We start from the raw sequence: 22,530 nt of genomic DNA, 5'->3' as shown, positions 1-22,530 counted from the left end.
AGAAGGAATTTCTCTCAGCTCACAGTTAGACCTCACCGCCCTGCCCTGGGAGAACTCGGGGCAGGAACCTGAGGGCGTAAACTGAAGAGGATCACTGCTTGCTGGCTTACTTCTCTGGGGTTGCTCAGTCTGTGTTCCTAAAACACCCAGGACCACCTGCCCTGGGGCACCACCTCCCTAGTGAGTGGGCCCTTCCACATCACCTGCTGACCAAGAAAATGCACCGCAGACTTGCCTACATGCCGATCATATGGAGGCATTTTCTCAATTAAAATTCCCTCTTCCCACGTATGTCTCTAGCTGGTGACAAATTGTGACAAATTGATATAAAACTAGCCAGCACACTCACATAGTTTTGAAATCTTACTTTCCCAGCTATTTCAGCTCAGTGGAAAACATTTATAATATCAAACGTTGCTGGGCATGGTAGTGTATATCTTAGGTCCTATCACTCTGGGGGCAGAGGCAGGAGTATCTCTGTGAGCCTGGGGCCAGTTTGGCAGAGCTGCCTAGTGAGACCCTGTCTTGAAAGAGAGAGGGAGGGAGAGAGGAAAAGAAGGGTTTATTGAATAAATCACTGGGAACGCTCCATTTCTCACCTCATCATTTCAGTGATCTCTTATCTTTGCTTAACAGTTGGTCTACTGATTATAGCAGACAAGAGTTACTGTAGATCACCACATTACTTGTTTATGTTGGTCTTCAAAGATGCCTTCACAGAAAAAATGGAGACAAGAGTTTGTATTTTTAAGAAGAGGGAAGCTCGGTTCCTTTCCTGGTACCTGTAGCGAGCTGCGTGGTGTCACACCTGATGAAGATGTATAATCAACTCCTGAGATGGCTAAGGCCTGACCTATGCTGTGATCACGCAATGATTATCAGCTGCCTGCATATGCGTGAACCTATGGGCAGTGCCCACCTGGCAGTTCGGGGTTGGCAGCCCATGCCTACTTAAGGGCTGGGAGAGGTTTGCCCGGGAAGAGAGAGAGAGAGAAGGAGAGAGAGGGGAAGAGGAAAGAGAGAGAGGGAAAGTGAATAAAGTCCTGGAATAAACTGCAGTGAGAAGAGCTCCGGTGTGTCGCGCATCATCCTTGCTGGACGAGGTGGGGCGTGACAGGTACCGACCACCATGTCATGGGTTTAGTTTATTACGTGGTTTTAGGTTGCTCCTGCTTGCTTGACCTAGACATTGCAAGACTGGATTAGGTAACTTTCTGTCTTGCCCAATGCCCTTTAAGAAAGGTGTTCTAAGCAGGCAGGTTAGGGGGATTGGGTGCAGCTGTGGGCACCCTGAGTCTGAGTCGATTGGAGGACACTCTGTTCATGTCTTTCATGTTCTTTCATGAAATGAGCCCTTGGGGCTGAGGAGTCAGATTCTTAGTCTAATGAGAAGCCATCATCAAAGTGTCCTGGTCCACTAAGCTCCCAATGCAGACTTCCTAGGAAAATGAGACAGCCCTTTTAAAAAAAATACCTAACTTTGAGACAAGAGCAATCAGGACCCTGAACCTGAGTCCTGAGCCAGGTTTTGTCCCATACCATGTTGCCTGAAATTGCTGTTGTTTTTGATAAACCCACGAACAGCCTCCTCTCTAAACAGTTAATACTAGAGGAAGGACAGGTGAGCAGGCTCTGCAGGTGACCTGTGTGGCAGGTTGAGTGGGGGAAGGGAGGGGACTTAAGGAGGTCCCTCAGGTGGTGCTCCTCTCTTCTAAAGTCAGGGACACAGCTGGGGTGGGGCCCAGCAGGGCCTGGAGCAAAAAGAGCCTAAGCAGTCAGAGGAAGTGGGAGTGTGGAGGAGGCCTGACTTGGTCTCTGTTGCTGCCTCTCCAGAGATCCGCTCCTCATCCTGAAAGAAAATGTGCAGGAGCTCCAGCTTCAGCCCGAACTTTTTTCCCTCCGAGCTACACTATGAAGTGTGGATCTTGAAAAGACTGCTTGGAAGAATAAAGAGCTGTAAGTTAGATGGGAACAGACTTGAATTTCCTTTTGAATCCTATTATTTTGGTTGCCCATTGCAGTTGAAGTACTCGGTCTTGGGTGCAGGTAGAGCAGCTGCGGAGTCTTGATCAGCCCCCAACTCTGAGTCTCTGCTGCCTTCCTCTACAGTGTAACCTTGACTCTGAATGCCCTTGCCTGCTTTGGGCAGCTGCCCTGACAAGGCTTATTCTGGTTTGACTCCATTGTACATTTATGTCTGTTTTTTGTCTCAGTACCGTGTAGAAGCAGGTATTCAGAATATAAGGACTGGGGGACGTTACCCTCTTGGATATTCTTCTGGAATCTCCCATTTCAAGAGTTCTTTGCAGCAGTTACTCTGTTATTACCTTGTCATCTAGCCACAGCCATTTCCCATGAATGCCTGACACCCAGGCTTCTTAATTCCTCTCGTGTTTGGTACCTGGCCTTCCTTGGTGATGGAGTGTCTACTGCCTGAGTTTTTGTTTTGTCTTTTATTTGTTTTTAGATTTGAGTAATTTTTCAAGTTTTATCCATATGCCTGTTCTTTAACAGTCTGTAATCCTACGAGGCTGGTTGAGCATCACACTTGTGTGTGTGTACACACACACACACACACACACACACACACTTGTATCACCTTAATTGTGGAGAGATTCTGAGGTAGCTTGGACAGTCATCTAAAACGTGTTTTTTTTTTTTGATCTGGTTATATCACATTAATTTAGAATTTGCAATGACAAATTGTGAGTTTGTAATAAGTTAATTGTACTAGACTAAAAGTTTCTTTGCATACAGTAAGTCAAGTATTAAGCAAAATTTTAAAAGTAGCAAAATTATGAGATGTAAATCTAACTAAGTCTTTGGAGTACTTTACCATGTTCTCAGGATAACCAACTGCTGCCTTTCCTCTCGTCACTGTATCAGGGTACCTGTGTATCTTTATTGGTGGTAGCAAATGGAGTCTTTAAAATATGAGGTAAAGCAGGCCTTTGATTTTCCTACTCATCCTGGTCAGGGCTGTCTGAGGACACTGAGGCACACTTGAGACTCTGATTAGAGCTCATTTTGCATCATTGCTAGAAGGACAGCTTGGATTGACGAGAGTCCTAGTCAAGCATTTGACGGCCCAGGCGAGAACGAAGCAAGACTGGTGTGGCCCTATTGCGCCATGGGCTGCATTATGTCCTTGTAATGGAATGCAGCTTCCTTGACTTGTGGTTATTTCTCTGAATTCTTCCTGTAAGATACTAAAAGGAGACCGGTTGCTCAACTAGAATAATCAAAGGTGAAATGTGATTCTTTCTGATATTCTCAGTGCCAGGTAATGAACAAAAGGCTTCTTCAAGGTGGTTCCGTGCGTCTGACTCTGAGCAGCCCAGTGTATTAAACATTTTCTCCTGACAGTGGAGCGCCAGTGTCTGTTTAGTCCTTCAGATAGGAAGCCTGCTCTGTCAGCAGCCATCCCATCCCATGGCTCGGCACAAGCGTCAGACACAGGCACAAGACAGGGGTCCTGCTCTCAAGCCCAAGTCTGAGGAGATGAAGGGATATTGTAAGAGAAGAAGCAAATGGGTGACGATGAACATCGTGTGCTGCTTACAGGCGAGCCGTGCTGGTTGGCCGAGAGCCAAGGCCTCCAACACAAAACCAAAGGCCATGGAAGATGACTTCTTCAGTAGGATTGGCTTATAAAGATGCGTAGAGAAAAACAGAAATGGCTTAGCAGTGCAGGTACAGTCAGTTTGGATTTACTCTTGTGTGTGGACTTTAAAATGACAGCCAGAGCGTGGGTGGGAGCTGGGGTGTGGAAGGCTATGAGGACAGACCAGACCTGCACAAAGCGGCCACGCTGAGAGGGATCTGTGCATGAGCACTCTGCCTCGGAGTCCAGAAGATGCAGAGAGATTCTTTCCGAATTATTACCTCATTTATGTCTTTGATTATTTTAGTGATTTCTTTACTAAATACCCATGCTTCCTTGCTCTGTCTCCACCTCTTTTCCCTCCTCTTGTCCTGGGTCTTTTTAACATGCCAAGATCCAATCCAGGACCTTGGACTTGGTAAGCGTGTATATAAGCTCCCAAAGAGGTTCATGTCCAGCCTTCCCACACCGTTCTTCGTTCTTCAAACTTCAGCTCGATTGCTGTTATAGAAAAGATCAGAGTGGAGCAGAAGGGCCTCTGTGGGCCAGAGCCAGGTGCAGGTGTCCTAGAGATTGGCAGGGTTTGCATGCTAAGGTAGGCAGACCCCGTGGCCGTCCGCTGAGCCCCTGTGACCAGGAGGCCTGGTGCTTTCCTCCCAGGACCCTTGGTTTTCACTGCATACTGTATCTTGTTGATCAGAAGAGCGTTTTTCATTAACTTAGCATTCACAATTTTATTTGACTGCTATAATTTACTAGAACTTCCAAACAGCGTCAAGCCCTTTAGAAGAAATGTACATTTATGCAGTCAGCTGCGTCACCTGATTGACCTCCTTCCGGCTAGTGGAAATAGGGTGTGTGAGAGAGGAGGGAGGGGCAGAAGAGAGCAAGTTGGGAAAATACTTCTAAAACAAAACGTTGTTTTCAGTCTTGTTTTCGCAGAAGCATTTCCGCAAATATATCCATCTCACTCGAAAGTTTAAGAAAAACATCTCCTCATGAAATCATGTATAGTCATACAGTAGCTAAAATATCAGTTGTATGAAAAACCAGGAATAAAGCCGGGCGGGAGTGGCGCAGGCCTTTAATCCCAGCACTTGGGAGGCAGAAACAGGTGGATCTCTCTGAGTTCGAGGTCAGCCTGGCCTACAAGAGCTAGTTCCAGAACAGGCTCCAAAGCTACAGAGAAAAACCCGTCTCAAAAAACAAATACAAAACAAAACAACAACAACAAAAAAAGGGGGGGGGGAAGGGAAGAATGGTCTAAGTTATAACTTAGTTTTTGAAGAATGCTGCACTGCACATTGTGCGAAGATGTTTCTGGTCCTCGGTACAGGTTTTTAGACAGTGTGCCTCTATCCTATTACATGCACATTATACAGATGAGACCTAAAGATAACTGTATTTTGATGAGGACAAGCAATCAGTTAAAATGTACAAACTAGGGATAATGTACGAAGTAGTCTCTTTTCATCACATAAAACATATGGGAATCTAGCCAGGCCTAGTGGGGCATGCTTTTCATCCCAGGACTCTGGAGGCAGAGGCAGGGGGATCTCTGCCCGCTGTAACTGTTCATTCTGAGGATGTATGTAGCTTTTTAACATGCTGAGCTCTAGTGTGACGAATAGGATGTCGGGCGCGGAGCCAACCTTCTTGTCCTAATGGTTTTATGGCGGTGCTGTCAGTGTCTGAGCTGGAGTGGACCATGCTCAACCTGACTCTCTCCCTAGAACAACTCGAAGGAGCAACAGGGCCTCCCTGAAACCACAGTGCCGAAGCTGGCGTCAGTCTCGGTTCTAAGACCTAGGAGTGACGTGTGTTCAGCTCCACCTCACACTGCACCCCCCCAACCCTGCCCAGTCTCAGAAAGCCTGCAAAACAGCAGCTCCCTGCCCCCATACTCAACACCACACCTACAGGCCTCATAAGGAAAGGCTGTGATGTTGTCAGGTTCCTTCTCCCCATCTTCTCGCTGAGAATGCAACGACAGCTCCCAGAAGAGCAGCCCCTGCCCGCAGGAACCCAGCGAGTCCCTGGTAAGTAATAGCTATTGAATCTGTTGCTTGCTCTGCCTGTAAACATCAAAGTCATGGAAGTTCTGTCTAAAAGACCGCTATTTTCTTGAACTTTCTTCGGAAAGCTGCTTGGTGATGTTGAATGTGAGGATGTGCTAGGCTCTTTGAAAACTGGCATTAAGATGTAGCGTCAGAGACAGTCCCCTGATCCAGCCTGCTGACGGCAGGGCCCAGAGCAAAGGCGTTGTTGCTGTTAGAGCATACTGCATTTTTCTTTCTTTTTTAATAGTTTTCTCTTTTACTCCCAAGAGCTACTTTAAAGGCTGTAAATTATTAAAAGCATATTACTTAAATCAGTATTATTAAAAGAGACATTAAACATATGTGTAATTAATGTTTGATGATTTTCCAGCTCACAGCTGTCAGCTTTCCTCTCGACCTGTACATTTACTGAGGTGCCTTACACTGGATGGGGTTAAGCAGGCTGCAGTGTGTTCCAGATGAGGAATTGATCTGCTCAACCACATACTAATAATGTCTGTTGTATACTTAGCCTAATTCCACATAAATGTGTGTGAAAAAATAATTAAAAACTTGAAACAGCCTGGTTCAGACCGGGTTCTTTTTCTAGAAAATCATTCATTCCTATGGTTACTAGCCAAGCTTTCAAAAGCTTAGGACCCATCTTATAGACAAAACATAAAAGTAAACTTAATTCTGTTGGCAGGAACCTTTATCATTTAAATTTATTCATTTAAAAAGTATAGCTTTATTCTCTGCCTGGAAGCTCTGCTTTTCCTTTTCCTGCCTAGCTATTGGTTATTCAGCTTTTTATTAGACTGATCAGGTGCCTCAGGCAGGCCAGGTGAAACAGATGCAGCACATCTTTATATGATTAAACACAGCGTCGTCACAGCACCGTCTTAGTTTGCTTTCTATTGCTGAGATAAAGACCATGACCAAAAGCAACTCGGTGAGGAAAGGTTTATTTCAGCTTTGAGCTCTCAGGTCACAATCCATCATCAAAGGAAGTCAGGGCAGGAACTCCAAGCGGGAATGTGGAGGCAGGAACTGAAGCAGAGGCCTTGGAGAAAAGCTGCTCACTGGCTTGCTCCTCATGGTTTGCTCAGCCTGCTTTCTTAGACACTCTAGGACCTGCAACCCTGGGTAGCACCACCCACAGTAACCTAAGCCCTCCCAAATCATCTTCAATCAAGAAAACACCTCCACAGACTAGGTACAGTCAATTGGATGAAGCATTTCCTCAATTAAGATTTCTTCTTCCCAGATGACCCTAGCGTGTGTCAAGCCGACATAAGAACTAACAAGCACAGTACTTAATTCCTGGTTTTATTTTAGTATGCTGCCCACACTGATGCGTTGGCGTCAGATGTCAGTTGTGAAGGATAGAGCATTGTTTCTTCCTAATGACAGGAACTCATTGCTGCTTCTGCTGGTCATTTGGAAGGATTTTCCAGCATGTGTTCCTCTGGCTCGGAATGCTAACAGAACGATCCTCAAGAGAAAGTGGGGGTCTATGGCAAATCCAGGTGGAGGGCTTGGGGTTGGTTTTGGTGGTAGATCATGTGCCTTGGATGTGCATGCGAGGGTGTGTGTGTGTGTGTGTGCGCGCGCGCGCATGCAATTTTTCAGGGTCTTCATTTTGCCACACACTAGTGACTCTTGAGACTTTCCGGACACCAAACACCAGGTCTCTTATGCACACGAAGCTTCTGCAACAGTCCGGGCATTGTGCGCTTCTCCCGTGCTCCAAGGACTGCCAGTGCAGGGGCTTTCCCATCATCACAGGGATAGCAGAGTGTGGAGATGTCCACAGTACTACCCAGGTTTGCTGACTGTAGCAGCTTAATTCTGAGAAGCAAGAAACCATTCACGCTTGGAGAATTTTAAATTACAAATGAATTAATCTGTAACAAACTGAAGTCGGGGGCAGGCTATCTGGAGTCTCAGGCAGCACACTGAAAAAGACTCAGCTAGTCCATGAGGGAAGAAGAGCCAATGTTAGGAAGACAACCACTAAGGAAGATGGAAGCTGTCACCGCATCGCACACACTTTTATATTCCATACGCCTGTATAAATATTATTAAGTGCTCAAGCCCTCGATTAAACAGTCTTTCTTTTTAATTGCCTTTAGTAATTCAGGTACCAGTCACCATATTTCTGAGTCTCCATATGTGTCCTGCTAGTGATTTCATTACACCCCAGGCTTCACCAACACTGTCACTAGAAATGAAAAGCGGGCGAAGAGCACAAACCTTTGAGCAGATGGAGAGTGCTGTGACTTACGATGCCTCTGATTGTGAGTCACGTGAAGCCACGGTCTACGGAGATGAGGAAATCTAGACCTAAGGCAAATTTTTAAGTGATAAAGCTTAAAATTTAAAAACATAGGTGGGCCGTTTCCCACCTGGGCCGCATTGGTACTTGCTGGCCCTTGTGTGCACCGAGTTCCTTTGTTCAGGGAGCTGCATTTTAATGTAGTGATTTACTAATTTGTCTTGTGTTGCCTTTTAGATTCCAAATAGATCGATGGTCAGAATCTTTATATTTTAAATAATACCTGTGCTATAGTATGTCATATGTAAAGTAGATCAGAAATGAGATCTTTTCAGAAATAATCAGCACATGACATGCTATTTTTTAATCTTATGATATTTAAAATATGTAAATTGTATTTTACTTCTCTGTGGTCCTGGTGGGTGTATCAGCTTGTCACCCTTACCCAGTGTGTGACAGTGGCTTAATCAGCAACTCTTTTCTTTCTCAGCTTTCCAGGTTGTTGAGGAGGTTGCTCTGCAGGTCTCGCCTAGCTGGGCTCAGCGGGTCACTGCAGTCAGGCATAGAATTGGTCAGGCCATGATGGCCTGAGAAGGGATGTTTGCCTTATTGGCTGGGATGACTGGGATGGCTCCCTCCACACATCTGAGCTCCCCACAGAAACATGACCAAATGGTTCCTAAAGAAGCAACTGGTAGACCTCAGCGGTAGTCTCTGATATTTCAGTAAGGTCACATTTGTGCTTGTGGTCCAACCAAGCAAGCCATGGACGAGCACCTGATGGAGAGGGTGGGCCAGGGCCTTCTCTGCTAGAGGCTCTTGGACTGCCATAATGACAGAGACTTCTTATAAATTATGAAATCTTAGCCTTAGCTTAGGTTTGTGCCCAACAAGCTTTGAAAACCTAAATTACCTGTCTGTGTGTTCATCTGTGTTGTGCCATGTGGCTCACCCCCTCTCCACAGTACCATACGACTTCCTCCTCAACTGGCTGGTGAACCTAGAATCTTTCCCAGAGCTCCTTTCTCTGCCCAAAATCCCGCTTATACTCTTCCTGCCTAGCTATTGGCTGTTCAGCTCTTTATGAAGCCAATCAGAAGGTGCCTTAGGCTGGTGAGGTTAAGCAGAGACACATCTTCACACAGTATGCAGAAAGATTATCCCAACGAGTTCATCTAACAAGTTCCTGTTGCAAAGGGTGGGTCCAGGGCTGCCTCTCCTTAGAGGCTCGTGCAAGTCTCCTTCTTTCCCCAAGTTAAGAAAGGGCATTGGTACACTCTTTTTGTCACCTTATCACACCTCTCATGCTGGTACCACGGAGAAGTCGCGTCTCCTGAGATTTAGTTTTCTTTTGTTTTAAATTTTCCTCCATCATATTTGCAATTTGTTGGCAGAACTTCCTTTAAGATTATTCTAACTTTCTGAGTTTTGGTGTTTGCTAAAGTGCCTTTACTTAGCCGAGTGTGGTGGTGCACATCTGTAATCTCAGTCCTGAGGAAGCCAAGGGAGGAGGATTTCAAGTTCATCTTCACCTTTGAAGAAACTTGATGAGTTTGAGGCCAGCCTACATTATATCATGAGACCCTACATAAACACAAAAATCAAAAGAAAGCCCTTGTTGCCTTCATGATACCTGGTAATATTCAAGCCTTTGCTGTATTTTCTGTAATTGAGAACAAGTTCATTACCAAACTGATTTTCATTCCTTTTTTTTTCTTCCTTTTTCTTGCCCCTGAAATAACATTTTAGGTCTTTATCTACAGAATCCAGGAACTTTGTGATCTCATCCTGAAAGCCTCTCAGATATTATTTTGCCCTTCTTTCTGTCAGCCAGATTTACTTCCTTTTAACTTCTAACTTTATTTCCTTCAACACCCCTGGCTTCTCTCTCTCCCTGCACACACTTCTCAGTGTGACCTCTGTGAGTGTTGGTGCCACCTGCCCTTTACTGTCTTTGTTTAGGGACATCACTCTTCCTGGGCAGCAGTCTAGGCTTCCTGTCTGTATTTGTGTACGGAAGCTGCTTGGGCACCTCCTGCAGTAGCTGTCCACCCTCATCCTGGTCCTCCCAAGCTCTGCTGCTAGAGACACTGTTTGCCAGGCTGTAAGTCCTCACTGCCCCTCCAGAGGCCCAGCCTGCCTCTGTTATGGCAGGTTTTCCTCTGGTTGCTTTAACATGGTTCTGAACCTGTTGTCTTTCTCACATTTTGGCACACTGATGACATTTTTGAAATTTCTAGAATGACTACATTTTTTTTTAATCTTAAAAAAGAGAAAATGCCTCTTTGCTATCTGATGGAGCCGTGAGCTAGAGAAGAGGGTTTTGTGTGCTCCGCCACCTCTAGAGTTCCAACTGCACTCTTGATGACTGTGATTACCTCATCCTGTCCTTGTGTACGTTAAATTCTAGGAGCCATTCTTAATTGTTACGGCTCCTTTTCCTCACTTTTCCCCTCAGAATGACACCTGTAGATCACAAATACCTCAGGTCCTTAAAACAAAACCCCTGGGCCCTGGAGTACCTTCCAAAAGGGAACGTCCTTTCTTCTCTTCTTTGTTCTTCATGAGAGGTAAGGTGTTTGGAGAAGAGTGGAAAATAGCTGTGTAAACCGTGTTTATCGAGGTTACATTCCTGCTTGTTATGAGCAGTATTGTCCTGTACCGCAGGGCCTTGGCCGGCACTGCTCCGCACCAGGCAGCCCCACACACAGTGTCAATGGCCACTTTAACTGTGCTTCACTTTCAGAAAGTACCCATTATTGAATAGTGCGGGGGATGTGGGGGCAAGACTTTTGAGACTTAGGCCTCTTTTTTATTAATTAAAATAGTTAAAAATAGATAACGTAGCTATTAATCAGGGAAGTGTCACTATGTTGCTCATAAATTTGCAACTATTCAGTGTTTCTATTTCTGGGTCCTGTCTAGCATCATAGGCTCTGTCCTGTTAGTCTTTTTTTCTTTGTATGTGTGTGTGTTTGCATGTATGTGGATAAAAACATGTTTACACGTGCATGTTTGAAGCCTGAAGTTGGTATCAGAAATCTTCCCTGGCCATTCTTCTACCTTATACTTTGAGGCAAGATCTCTCAATAAATCCAGAGCTCGCTGCCAGTTCAGCTAGTCTGGCTAACTGGCCAGCTTTGTTATTCTGGAACACCTCTGTCTGTGCCTTCCACTTCTGTACCTGCCCAGGTCAGAGTTTCCAGTGGACACTCATGCTCTCCTGGCATTTACATGGCTTTTGGATATCTGAACTCCAGTCTTCTTATTTACACAGCAAGTACTTTTAATTGCTGAGTCTTCTCCTCAGCCCTAATCTCTTAGTCTTTAACCTTTTCCATTTAATTTTTTAAAGGCCACAGAAGAGTGAATTGAAAAAAACATACAATTAAAAGAATAGCTAGAATCCAGTGTGTCCTGTATAGTTAGTTCTCTGGTCAGGCCACCAGTGCAGAGCGCAGACCCACGTGAGATTTCACTCCCTCCCTGCACAGAGAGACCGCTGCTGCTCTCATATTCTTAATGGTCTTTTTTTTTTTTTGCTACTTATGAATGCATGTAACTATGGTCTCTAATAACTGGTTTTATTTTACTTGTTTTAAACTTTGCCGAACTGGATTTCCACTCTGTATTCTTTTGCAAGTTTGCTTTCTTTGAGCATTATAATTGGGAGGACATTTTTGTTTTATAGAGGCATAGTTTATTTATGGGATGCAGTGAAATATATCACATTAGTATACTATGATGTATTTATTCTACTGACACTGGTCACTAGGGCTATTGGCAATTTATGGCTTTTTAAAAGTACTAGAATATCTGTCCAAGTTCTCAGGGGCAAGAGAGTCTCTACCTAATTGAGAATGGGATTACTGAAGTATGGGGTGTCTTTGTACGGCTCTATTAGATAATGCTTACACGTATTGCAGAATGGTAAGCCCACTTACATGCTTAACAACCAACAGCTCATGGTGGTTGCCTTCTGCCATCTTTGCTAAACTTGGAAGTCAAGTGTTTTGTTCTTGCAGTAGTTGTGTGTTAATAGCATGTTGCATTATTTATTAAGTTGTGTTTTCTTTTCTTTTTCTTTTTTTTTTTTTTAAGACGCGGTTTCTCTGTAGCTTTGGAGCCTGTCCTAGAACTAGCTCTTGTAGACCAGGCTGGCCTCGAACTTACAGAGATCCGCCTGACTCTGCCTCCCGAGTGCTGGGATTAAAGGCGTGCGCCACCACCACCCGGCTTAAGTTGCATTTTCTAGTTACTAATAGAATTGAAAATTTCATTATCAAGTCACCTAGCTATCATTTCTTTGTAAGACCTTATTGAAATCTTTTGCTTAAATGTCTTGCAGCAATCTCCTTATTAAATCCCTAAATCAAAAACACTTGGGCGTGCATAGATTATTCTCTAGGATTACTGTATGACTTGGCGTATAGCTCGGTGCTGTATAGTTATTGCCAATAAGTACATATTTTTGGATGACCTGTGTGTTTGTGAGTTAGCATTTATCTACCTCTAATTAATCCTTCTAAAACACTGGCGGTTTTGGTACTTCTTCTATTTCCAGAATAGAATATTTAAAAACTGGAACTGGGTAGTTAAGTAGTACTTTATATTCTAGCATAGAGTTCATATGGTCCTGCAGATGCTCACCTCAGTGTCCTAGGGCTGTGCTTGCTTCTGCAATATTATCCCAGCATCATCATAAACAAAGAGAAACTGATCTTACACATAGTATTAATAATTTTTCCTATTTTTAGTATAAACATTTTTCATTCGTGTGCTTAAACATTTTCATTGTCCTGTGTCATTAGTATCTTTATATATTTGAATCAGATTTTAATGTTTACAAGGATATTTTTACTTAAATTCTCTTAATTTATTCTTAAATATCACTATTTTATCTTAAGAACTTTCACATAAATGTATTGTGGTTCTTGTCAACATGTTTTCCTGAGTGTTCTAAATGAAGTCAGAAAATATATTTTATATTCCACACTATCATCTCAAAGTTGGAAAAAACATAGAGTTCAACTTTTTACTAGTTTGGTAGAAAAAAGTATAGTAGGCTATTTTGCCTAAGAGTTATCAGGAAGGCAATTAGAAGAGAATAAAGATGATACATCTAGTATTGAGTTGATGTCCCATCTTATAAATTTAGCAGAGATGATTATGTGTAATAGTATCATCTGTGATGAATTATGTGTACCGGGTCATAAATTGCCTTATATTTTATTTATAAACTAAAAAGAAAGCTTTGCCCCATCACACTAGAGTTTATAAGACTCGCCAGTTCAAGCACAAAGAAATGCCCACTAGCCAGCTGGAGTTCAGTGTGGGCAAACAGCCCTGAACACACGTAATACTGACCCATTAATTTCCACGTAAAGCTTCTATGCCTTTGCTAAATCCTCCCTTGAAAACCCATAATTACTCAGCTGCTCCAAAAAATGGAGAATGTAGTAGGTCGCTCAAGAGTGGAGTCCAACAGTGTAACCTGCAAGCCCTACATGGAAGCGCAGACCTGTAATCCCGAACTTGAGGGCAGAGGCAGGAAGAGCGCTTGGTGCAGGGTGTTATTCCCTCCGCACAAGCGAGCTTCCTGATCTCCAGCCTCTCTCAGAAGGACAGTGTGGTGTAGCTGACAGTGTCTAAAGACTCATGGGCGGCTTCCTAACTACAGGGGATGTGGAAGCTTTTCTAGTGTCAGCTTCCGTTTCCTGCTTCTACCATAACATCTCCAACTAACAACCCTGCTCAGTTTCTCATATTTAGGCTGCAGGCCTCTCAGGATGGGGAAGTGCCCACCTTCAGGGACAGTTATTGAACCACAGTTCTAAAAGGAAAGAGTTTCCTGAGTTTCCCCCGTGTCTTCAAACATTAATGGACAGCAATAGAGCCATTATTTGAACTTGATTCCATGTGTAAACGTAGAATATAGGATAACACTTTTGTTACAGAGCTGGTTTTAGCCTGGCTCTCAGGGTTGTCACATAAAGAGCCATGTTTGTCCATAGCAGTCCTTCACAGGGTCAGAGGATCTGCTTGTCCGCACAGGCCTCAGCTTTGGGTCAGCCTTCTTTTCCCCCTCGTTCCATTGAGAGTCTGTTGTGTCTCTTCTGTGAAGTTTTGAGTTCATAAGGACTAAGACCAGTACCATTCATCCCATCAGTTCTGATGCTTGGAAGTAGTGGCAGAATCTTTTGTGCTCCACTCCCTATTTACTGCATGGATTCACCCTCCATGCCTGTGAATGTGCCATCATCTATAACGGGAAGTGGATATGTCCCAAGAAGCCTGAAGCCAGGGGTTGGGGGGGGTCATATTACCCACTAGATCCCCCTCCAATCTTCCTAAATTCCTCATCAATGTAGCTGACCTGAGCTTTTGGGTTCTCACAGCCCTCTTGAACTTAAAGTGTCTACACTTCTTTGCAGTGTGTTGCTGAGCTGACTTTTGTACAGGACCTTATTTATCCTGCTGTTTTTATCTAATTAGCGGGAACTCATCAGTGCAACAGAATTGTACTTTTCTTGCTTGTTTTAGTTTTGTTATTTGGTAAACTCAGTATTCATCTTATTTACTGAAGATTTTAAACATGCTCTGCATGTTATGTATGTCATTGGTGAAGGTTTTGGTTAGGATTGGGTCAAGTTCAGAACTTTGACATTGCGTTAGAGTCCTCTATGGACTGATGTGTTTCATTCAGGTATTTATAGTTCAAATCATCAGTTACCCTTATTTCAGCCCCATTTCTGTTAATTATGGTATCATAGGGGACGATGATGGCACAGCATTGTGCATGCCTCACTAGAATTTAGCACACTGCATTGCCATGGTTACACTGCCAAGGAAGGAAGTTAGACAAGCTTAATGTGACTTCCTTGACACACCTCTTATTCTCACAAATCACTCTTGGAGAACACTCTCTGAAGAATCCCACCCAGCCTCCCCACCACCCCTCTCATCTGTAACGTGAGAAATCTGCCTTCTCTTTTCTAAAAATGTCGCATGGCATTTTCTTCCATTTTCCTGGCACAGCTTCCATGGTTATTTGGACAGCCCCGAACATGAGTGCGTGTTCTCGGGTCTGCAGTCTGAGGTCACTCAGACCTGGCAGGTTGCAGCGCTGAGACAGACACAGCTTATGGTCTCACTGACTCTTGGCTATGAATGGTCACTGTTTTTGGTTTTTGTGAGACAGGGTTTCTCCGTGTAGCTTAGGAGCCTGTCCCCGAACTTCCTCTGTAGACCAGGCTGGCCTCAAATTCAGAGATCTACCCGCCTCTGCCTCTCTGAGGGCCGACACCACCACCTGGCCCTGCTTTGTTTCTTTTGTTTTTTCCCTTACCAGTGGAAAGAGTTGTTACCATTCTTTGACCCTACTCGCCATAAATATTCATCTCTGGACTTGGCCAAAGCAGGAGTCAGCTTTTATCTTGAGTTTCACTGAGCTTTATTTCCAACTCATTAATGGCTCTGTGATTATAAGAATGATAAGAAAAACAAGAAGTTGTTCTAGCTGTGAGGTTCCTTGTGGATTATGGTACTTGAGGATTGTTACAGAGAGGCCAGTGTCTCCACTCACTGTCCACTCGGTAGCTGTTCATGATCATTTACCCTCACCCTGGTTATCGAAGGCTCAGAATAAAGCAGCCTCACCAGGAAAGCCCTTCCAGCGCTGCAGTAGTTCCCTCATGAGCATGCTCTTTGAACCTCTGTCGCCGTCAGTGTGTGTCATCGTTTGTCTCTTGTTAGACTTTGCCTTCTCTGATTCATAACTTGCTGCATCAGTGAGATGATGAGCCATGCTGCCTCCCACCTCCGATCCCTTCCCCTGCATAGCATTGGAGTGAGCTTAGCTGTGCACTGAAGATGCTGCTCATGGCATTTCAGTAAGCTGGGCCCTTAAAACATCATAAAACAGAGTACAGTACAGTCCCAGAGACACAGTAACACAATTCGGTATCTTTCTTTAAACTCAGTGTGTCCTGGCTATAACAGAATAAATACTTTGTTTTTTTTCTACTCTTTACTTGCCGATTTTTTTTTTTTGAACTTTTCATCCCGACATGTTGGCTGTTTCATATTATACTCTTGACATTTAAATTTCTTGGGTTTGGACATTGTTTGTTTCATTGTTGCATAGTAACATTCTTGTGTTTCACAACCATCTGTTAATTTTAAGGTGTGTGATTTTCCCCCACTCAACGGCCTTGACTGCTACCCTAGACTGTCTGTGTGGTTATTTTTTCTTCAATAGAGTTGGTGATGTTATTTTTGATAAGGACTTGGTAAAAATAGAATTCTGTCCAGCTAGCATTTTGAATGTGCTTTGCATCTTAATAAACACATTATTATAAAAAATAAAGAGTGCCATAAAAAATCATTGACTTGTGTTGTATAGAAATTAGCACGTTCACTTTTTATTACTGAAGCATGCAGGGCTAGAGGAACTGTGCTTTGCCTCAGTGCTCCTGGGTTTTGATCTGAGACTCCTTTGATCCAAGGAGGAAGCCCCTCCTACCAGTCCCAGGGGAGAGGATCCTCTTGTAGATTAGGGTCAACATGATGTTTATGTACCATGAAACCAAGGGCTCACCTGCTAGGCCAGGCACAAGAAAGCCTCAGGAGTGTGATTTCACTGGCAGTATGCACACATGCACCCATCGGACCCACTGTTCACTTACCTGTGTCTAAAGGATGTCAAGAATGAGACACCCATCAGCAGAAACTCAGAGGCCAGGATGGAGTGGAGTCAGTTGAGTGCCCAGGTCATTGAGTCTTCCCTTTTCCTTAGAGTATTATTTGGAATTTGGAAAAGAACAGCTGGTATTGGAAGCTAAGGGAATGGGGGAAATTCCCAGATCAAAGGATAGATACGAACACCATAGAGGTTCATTTGAAATAAAAATGCAGAGCAATATTTAGAATGAACTATGAAGAGCGTTGATAGAAATATTTATGATGTTAGCTACCTCTGTATTAAGTGGAGTAGCATATCTAATGAAGATGGTCTTTTGGGAGTCTAGGATTTGGTGGGATTTGCCTAATGATAAGAAATGGGAGACATCAAAAAGGTGACATTCGTGTATTCATTTATCCAACAGGGGTTAATTATACGAAGCATTAGTCTTGTGGTATGATACATGTGGTTTTTCAAGGGGACATATAAATAAGTTACTAAAGCATTTGTAAATCTAAATGGCATCCTTTCCTGCTTTTTTTTTTTTTTTTTAATTTGTAGAATGTCTATGTAAGTTAGGTAAGTCTTCTGGTAAACACGGGAAAGTTGTCTTAGGAGAGGCATTGCAGTTCCTGTCAGGGGCCTTGGGCTCTTTGAGGGGTAAGATTCCTTAAAGAAAACCAGGTCATGAGAGCGCCCTGGGGTGTCCTCCTCATAAGTTGTTAAGGCACAGAGTTTGTTTTCAATACCATAGAATTTTATTTGTTAGCTTTCAAGCTTTTCTTGAGTTTCAATTCTTTTTGAGTCTGTCGTCTAAGCTTCTGCAATCGATAAAGTAGTTTTCTGTCAATTCATGTTTGTAGATGTCTTTTGTGTACATACTTCCTAGAAGACTGAGTCATTTAAAGAGCCCTCCTCCAGCCCTTTTAATGTCACTTTATATGATGATGTTTAAATATTATCAGGTGTTTATTCTTTTGTTATTAGATTTGTCATCATTCTGTGGAAGTCCACTGTGATTCTTAGGAACCAACTACAGTGGGGCTCATCAGCAAATCCCAGTCCCCTGAGGCACTCAGGAAGCAGTGTTAACCCTTTGCCTGCTTGATTGCAGGAGGAATGCCCGCCCCTGAACAGGCCTCACTGGTGGAGGAGGGGCACCCACAGACCCACCAGGAAGCTGTCTCCACTGGCCCAGGCATGGAACCCGAGACCACAGCCACCACTATACTAGCTTCCGTGAAGGAGCAGGTACACCCTTTTGTTGAAATTTGCAATGACATTTCTTCAATGCCTTTAAAAATTAATCTTTGGATGTGTTTTCAATTTGTCTAACGTCCTTGATGCCTTCACGTTTTCTAATTATAAGGTGTTTACATCCCTGAGTACATTGGGATGACTGGCATGTAGAGCTGCTCCAGCTGCCAGTCAGCATCGGAACATGCAGGATACTTGTGCATCTGCAAGTAAGGACAACCTTGATGGTGATCGGTGTCTGTGTCCCCCATTGCAGAGTGTGTGCATGCGCGCAGAGCTGTGTGCAGCGTCTCTCACAATGCTGACTGTCCATCAGGACCCTGGCCTGTGCTGTCTAGATTCTCTGAGCATTTTAACCTAGGAGCTAGGATCATCTCTGTGGTTGGGGGTGGGGGTTACAAGTTGTATTTGTTTGTTTGTCTGAACCGCAGTCGTTCATCTTGTGAGCTCAAGTTCTAAAGTTTGTCACATGTGCGTATTTGCTCCCATCTCGTGTTTATGTTGGTTTTTAAGGCACTAATACTTTGTCCTTTCAACCCAAGCGACCTTCTAAGTTAGGCCTTGTCTCTACTACTTAGAGAAACTGGGGCTCTCAGATTTAATTTTTAAGATTTAAAGGCTTAAGGTACATGCAGATGTATCTGTCCTCTAGGAATAGTTTCTACCTGCCTCCAAAAGAATTTGTGTGCCCTCCGTGAAGGTTATTCTGCTCAAATAATATATTGGTTCTTTTTCTTTTTAAATCTAACAATTAAAATACTGGGTGTTTTTATATCAAGAGAAGCAAACTGAATGTTCTAGTGTTTTCCAAACTAGCATCTGCAGCACACAAGACTGACGATGGCAAAGGATGAGGGGACACTAGCCTCCCTTACTTCACCATTGCCTGAAGTAGGAACTCTACATGGGATTGTTCCATACCTGGCATTAGAGCTTTGTTTTAAAGAAAAACAGTTTTAGAAACTATTCCAGTAAGACCGTCAGAATGAGTTTAGAACACAACAGAGTCGGAGTTTAAAGGACCAGCGCCAGAGTTCAATTGTTTTGTTTCATCTAGGTTTTTATATAAATTATTTATTTTTATTTTATGTACATTGGTATTATGCCTGCATATATCAGAGTTCGGTTGTTTTGTTTCATCTAGGTTTTTATATAAATTATTTATTTTTATTTTATGTACATTGGTATTATGCCTGCATATATTTCTGTGTGAGGGTGTCAGATCTTGGAGTTACAGACAGTTGTGAGCTGCATCTGGGTGCTGGGAATTGAACCCCAGTCCTCTGGATGAGCTGCCAGGACCCTTAACCTCTGAACCATCTCTCCAGCCCAGGTGCTTGTTTTACATGTATGATACCCTAGATTTAATCCCCATTGATAGGAGAATAGTATCATCAGAATGTTTTCGTTTACTCTGGACTTTAACTCCCAGGGCCGAGGGCCGTTCAGTGAGGAGAAGTGGCTTTTGCTGTAGCCCTTGGTGGCTGCCAGGGTCTGACCTCAGGAGCAGCAAGGTGAAGGGGCATGTGCACTCTTCTGAGGAAATCCATGGGAAATTGATCAAAATGCCCAGAACTTACTGCAAACTGGAAACCACGTGCACGAAACGTGGCGGCAGGGACACTGACTTTTGCCTGGAAACTAGAGAGCTGTGTGTGTTGAAGATCATAGGGAAAGCTGCTGTGATCTTTCTCACTAGGGAATTCTGTGCTGGCCTCAGATGACTTTAAAATGGTATCTTTTGGTGATACATTGTGTCTGAATGAATTGTTTTGTGTGATATTGCGAGTCGGATTCCAATTTCTCCAGGTAGCAAAGGGTGGTCCGTATTTTGTATTGAAAGCATCATCATCTGTTATCCAGATAACTTAGTTATTTGAAAGACACTCTCTGCTATCTTTGTTTCTTTTCATGTCCTGAGGAGTTTGAGTTCATTAATACACATTTGTGTTTCCATACATAGTTTCTTTTCAAAACTGTCAGTACTCAGCACTTAGGAGTTCAATCATTTCCCTCCGAGAACCCCATCTGTCTCATGGATAAGAAACATGTCTGGTTTTAAATAGCTAACTATATCTTCCATAAGATTTTCTAGAAGTAGGCAACATATACTTGAGTGAAAGCTTCTTGGTACTACCATAAAACATGCCATTTCCTGTCGTCTACCCAATGGGATCGAGCACAGGAATAGACAATGCTGATTGCCTTCTGATTCTAAGGTCAGTGCTGAACTGCTAGTCAGAGTTCTCTCTAAGCCTACATGTTATACACCAGTGAAATGATCGCTGCTGATAATGTCATATGTCAAAGACCAGTATTCTTAGATGGATGTTATAATTACTTAGAAAGCCTTGCTGCCTTCTTCTGATCCTAGCTGTGGATGATCAAGTCAGTTCTGCTGTTCCCCGGGGATGGGCCTGGATGGATGGCGGCACCATCTCAGTAAGGCCCTCGTGCTGGAGCACAGGAAGTACACTTTCACTGCAGTTGGATAGATGGCTCCACCTTCTCTCTTGGCGTCTCTGCTTGCTGTGTCATCTTGAGGTTGTGGTTTTGTTTTTGTTTTTGTCTCTGTACACCTCGGTGTTCTCATTTATAGAATGGGTATATTGACAGTGAGTGACAGAATTCACACATGTAAAATGTATACTGCAGTACTTGGCACCTAGGAAGGGCAGTTACCCCCACCCCTACCCCCTCTACTTATAAAGTGCTTCAAGGAGGGGCTGCTGGGTTTGCTTTTGGTTTATTCGGGGAGTCTGTGAGCCTTCTTTTGGACATTGCTATCAGCAGAGTAAAGCCCTGTCTGAGCACTGGACGGTACTGATGCTCTGCTAGTGTCTCATTTGACAGAAGGCCTCGAGCGTTCACGGTCTCTCCATGGCAGCTTCACAATTGGAAACAGTTTTCTGTGTAGATTATGAGAGATGGTCATGTAAAACTAAAATATTAACTTGCTGACTTATTGCATCCTCACGCACTGACGCTGTCGAGGCAGTTGAGGAAGGAGTTGTAAAATGAGAGCCTTTCCCACTCACCGAAATTTTGAGGGAAACTGCTGGATTCTTCTTCAGTGAAGTAAATCATAAGCCTCTCAAAATGTCCTCCTCCTCTTGGGTGATTCATGGGACATGGCAGGGCAGGAAATGGGCAAACAGCCCACAGTGGCCTCCGCAGCCACCTGTCTGTTCCAGGTCTGGAGTTGGCTTCCAGGTGTCATAAAAACAAAGAACTTTCTCTAGTGGCTGTGCTTTCTAGGGTCCTCTGGCAACAGGTGCCATGTGGCTGCTCCCGAGCACGGGTTGGAATTTATATTCTCCTTTTATGAAATGATAGCTTTTCAACATAGATGTCAGCAAGGTCCAGGAAAAGTCCTCCCTCTGGCAGATGGGAAGAACCCGCTTCGGATCAAAGGCTAGCTCCTTTATGGAGACATGTTCTGCAGGCCTGAAATCACATCTCTCCTGATCCCTATGCTTTACAGCACGGCCGTGACTGTTCTGTGCTTCTCTGGGCTTCCATAATTGGCTCCCTAAGGACAGAGTGGTGTTTTATATGTGTGTTACAAGTTCCTCTTCCCAGTACCCCCTACTATATCAGTCTTGCAATAAATGATTGTCCAAAGAGGAGTTCAGTACTGTTGGATAGCCTCATTACCAACTTGCTGTTTTGTGAAAGCCATGAGCCTGTAGTCAAATTCAGAGAAACATGATAAGCAAGAGTCCCACATCTCTCCCAGCTGTCCATTCCTGTTCTTAAGACCCTTTAATTGTCCTGCACCCATGCTAATCTAGGTATCAAATCCATCTGCATAGTTGACTATAAAGTTTTGTTTACTATCTGCTGGCATTGACACAGATGTTACAGTTTTCATTTCCTACATACCCAAATTTGTGGACAATTAAGTATGGATCGTAAATGGATGGGTTGTGATATTTATTTGGGTATTCTGCTCTATGAAAAATAAGTTAGTTCCTAGAAATAAGAGGAGTAAGCTCCTTGTACTTGAATTTGAAGTTACTGAAAATGTCAATTCAGCCACAAGCACCAGTTGGCTGTAATCTGGATCATCTTTTGGCAAGTTCTGCTGTTTAACTCGTCTCTCAATAAGAACCCAAAAGTCCAAGATGACTTCACAGGCAAGGACTGTCCTGTATCTTGATAGTGATGTTTATATCCTGATGGTGTTTAGATCTCTGGCAAACTTGGTACTGCTGAGTAGCTAACTTACTACGCTGTCTACAATCATCAGAGGAAGAAATATGTCCAAACGTGGTACCCTCCATGGGCTTGCATCCTGTGAACACCAAAGACCAAAATAATGGAGTCCGCCTTGAAGTACACATCATGCTTTGACTGTAGAGTTTGTTTAGGCAGTGTTTGCTCATTGGTCCTCTCCCTGCAGCACTAATATGCCTATCACCTTCTTCAAAAGTATAGGGAGGCAGTGAGCAACAGGTTATGTGTGGAGTGTTATCAATTGATTGGCAGAATACACTGTATTTTTATAACAGATGAGCTACTATTTCTTGGTTTTAGAAATATTCTTCAAAATAAAAACTGTTAGGGCCAGTTATGAGTTGGATTAGCAAATTTCACAGTTCTGTATGGATGCAAGATTTCTCTCTCTCTCTCTCTCTCTCTCTCTCTCTCTCTCTCTCTCTCTCCC

At 43.5% G+C, this 22,530-nt stretch overlaps 2 protein-coding genes across 22 annotated transcripts in view; both read left to right on the top strand.

Moving 5' to 3' along the window:
* Dapl1 (death associated protein like 1) overlaps positions 1-22,530 on the top strand; it is a 341,707-nt gene that overhangs the window by 51,942 nt on the left and 267,235 nt on the right. The gene's annotated exons all lie outside the window — the stretch shown is intronic.
* Positions 1-22,530, top strand: part of Pkp4 (plakophilin 4) — a 205,459-nt gene that overhangs the window by 45,140 nt on the left and 137,789 nt on the right. For 18 of the 21 annotated variants that reach the window (XM_050124002.1, XM_050124024.1, XM_050123977.1 and 15 more), the window contains one exon: positions 17,719-17,855. The exons of 2 other annotated variants lie outside the window; for them this stretch is intronic. In XM_050124002.1, the coding sequence (XP_049979959.1) occupies positions 17,724-17,855 (132 nt within the window). In that variant the 5' untranslated portion in view covers positions 17,719-17,723. Of the gene's footprint in view, positions 1-1,833; positions 1,957-17,718; positions 17,856-22,530 lie in introns of those variants that run through there. One more of the 21 variants, XM_050123915.1, reaches the window with a different exon arrangement.

The sequence above is a fragment of the Alexandromys fortis genome, unplaced genomic scaffold, assembly GCF_014885135.2.
Source record: "Alexandromys fortis isolate MF-2015 unplaced genomic scaffold, M_Fortis_MF-2015_v1.1 scaffold_8_9099976_23576923, whole genome shotgun sequence".
Classification (NCBI taxonomy): domain Eukaryota; kingdom Metazoa; phylum Chordata; class Mammalia; order Rodentia; family Cricetidae; genus Alexandromys; species Alexandromys fortis.
This window is presented reverse-complemented; position numbering and strand designations above follow the sequence as displayed.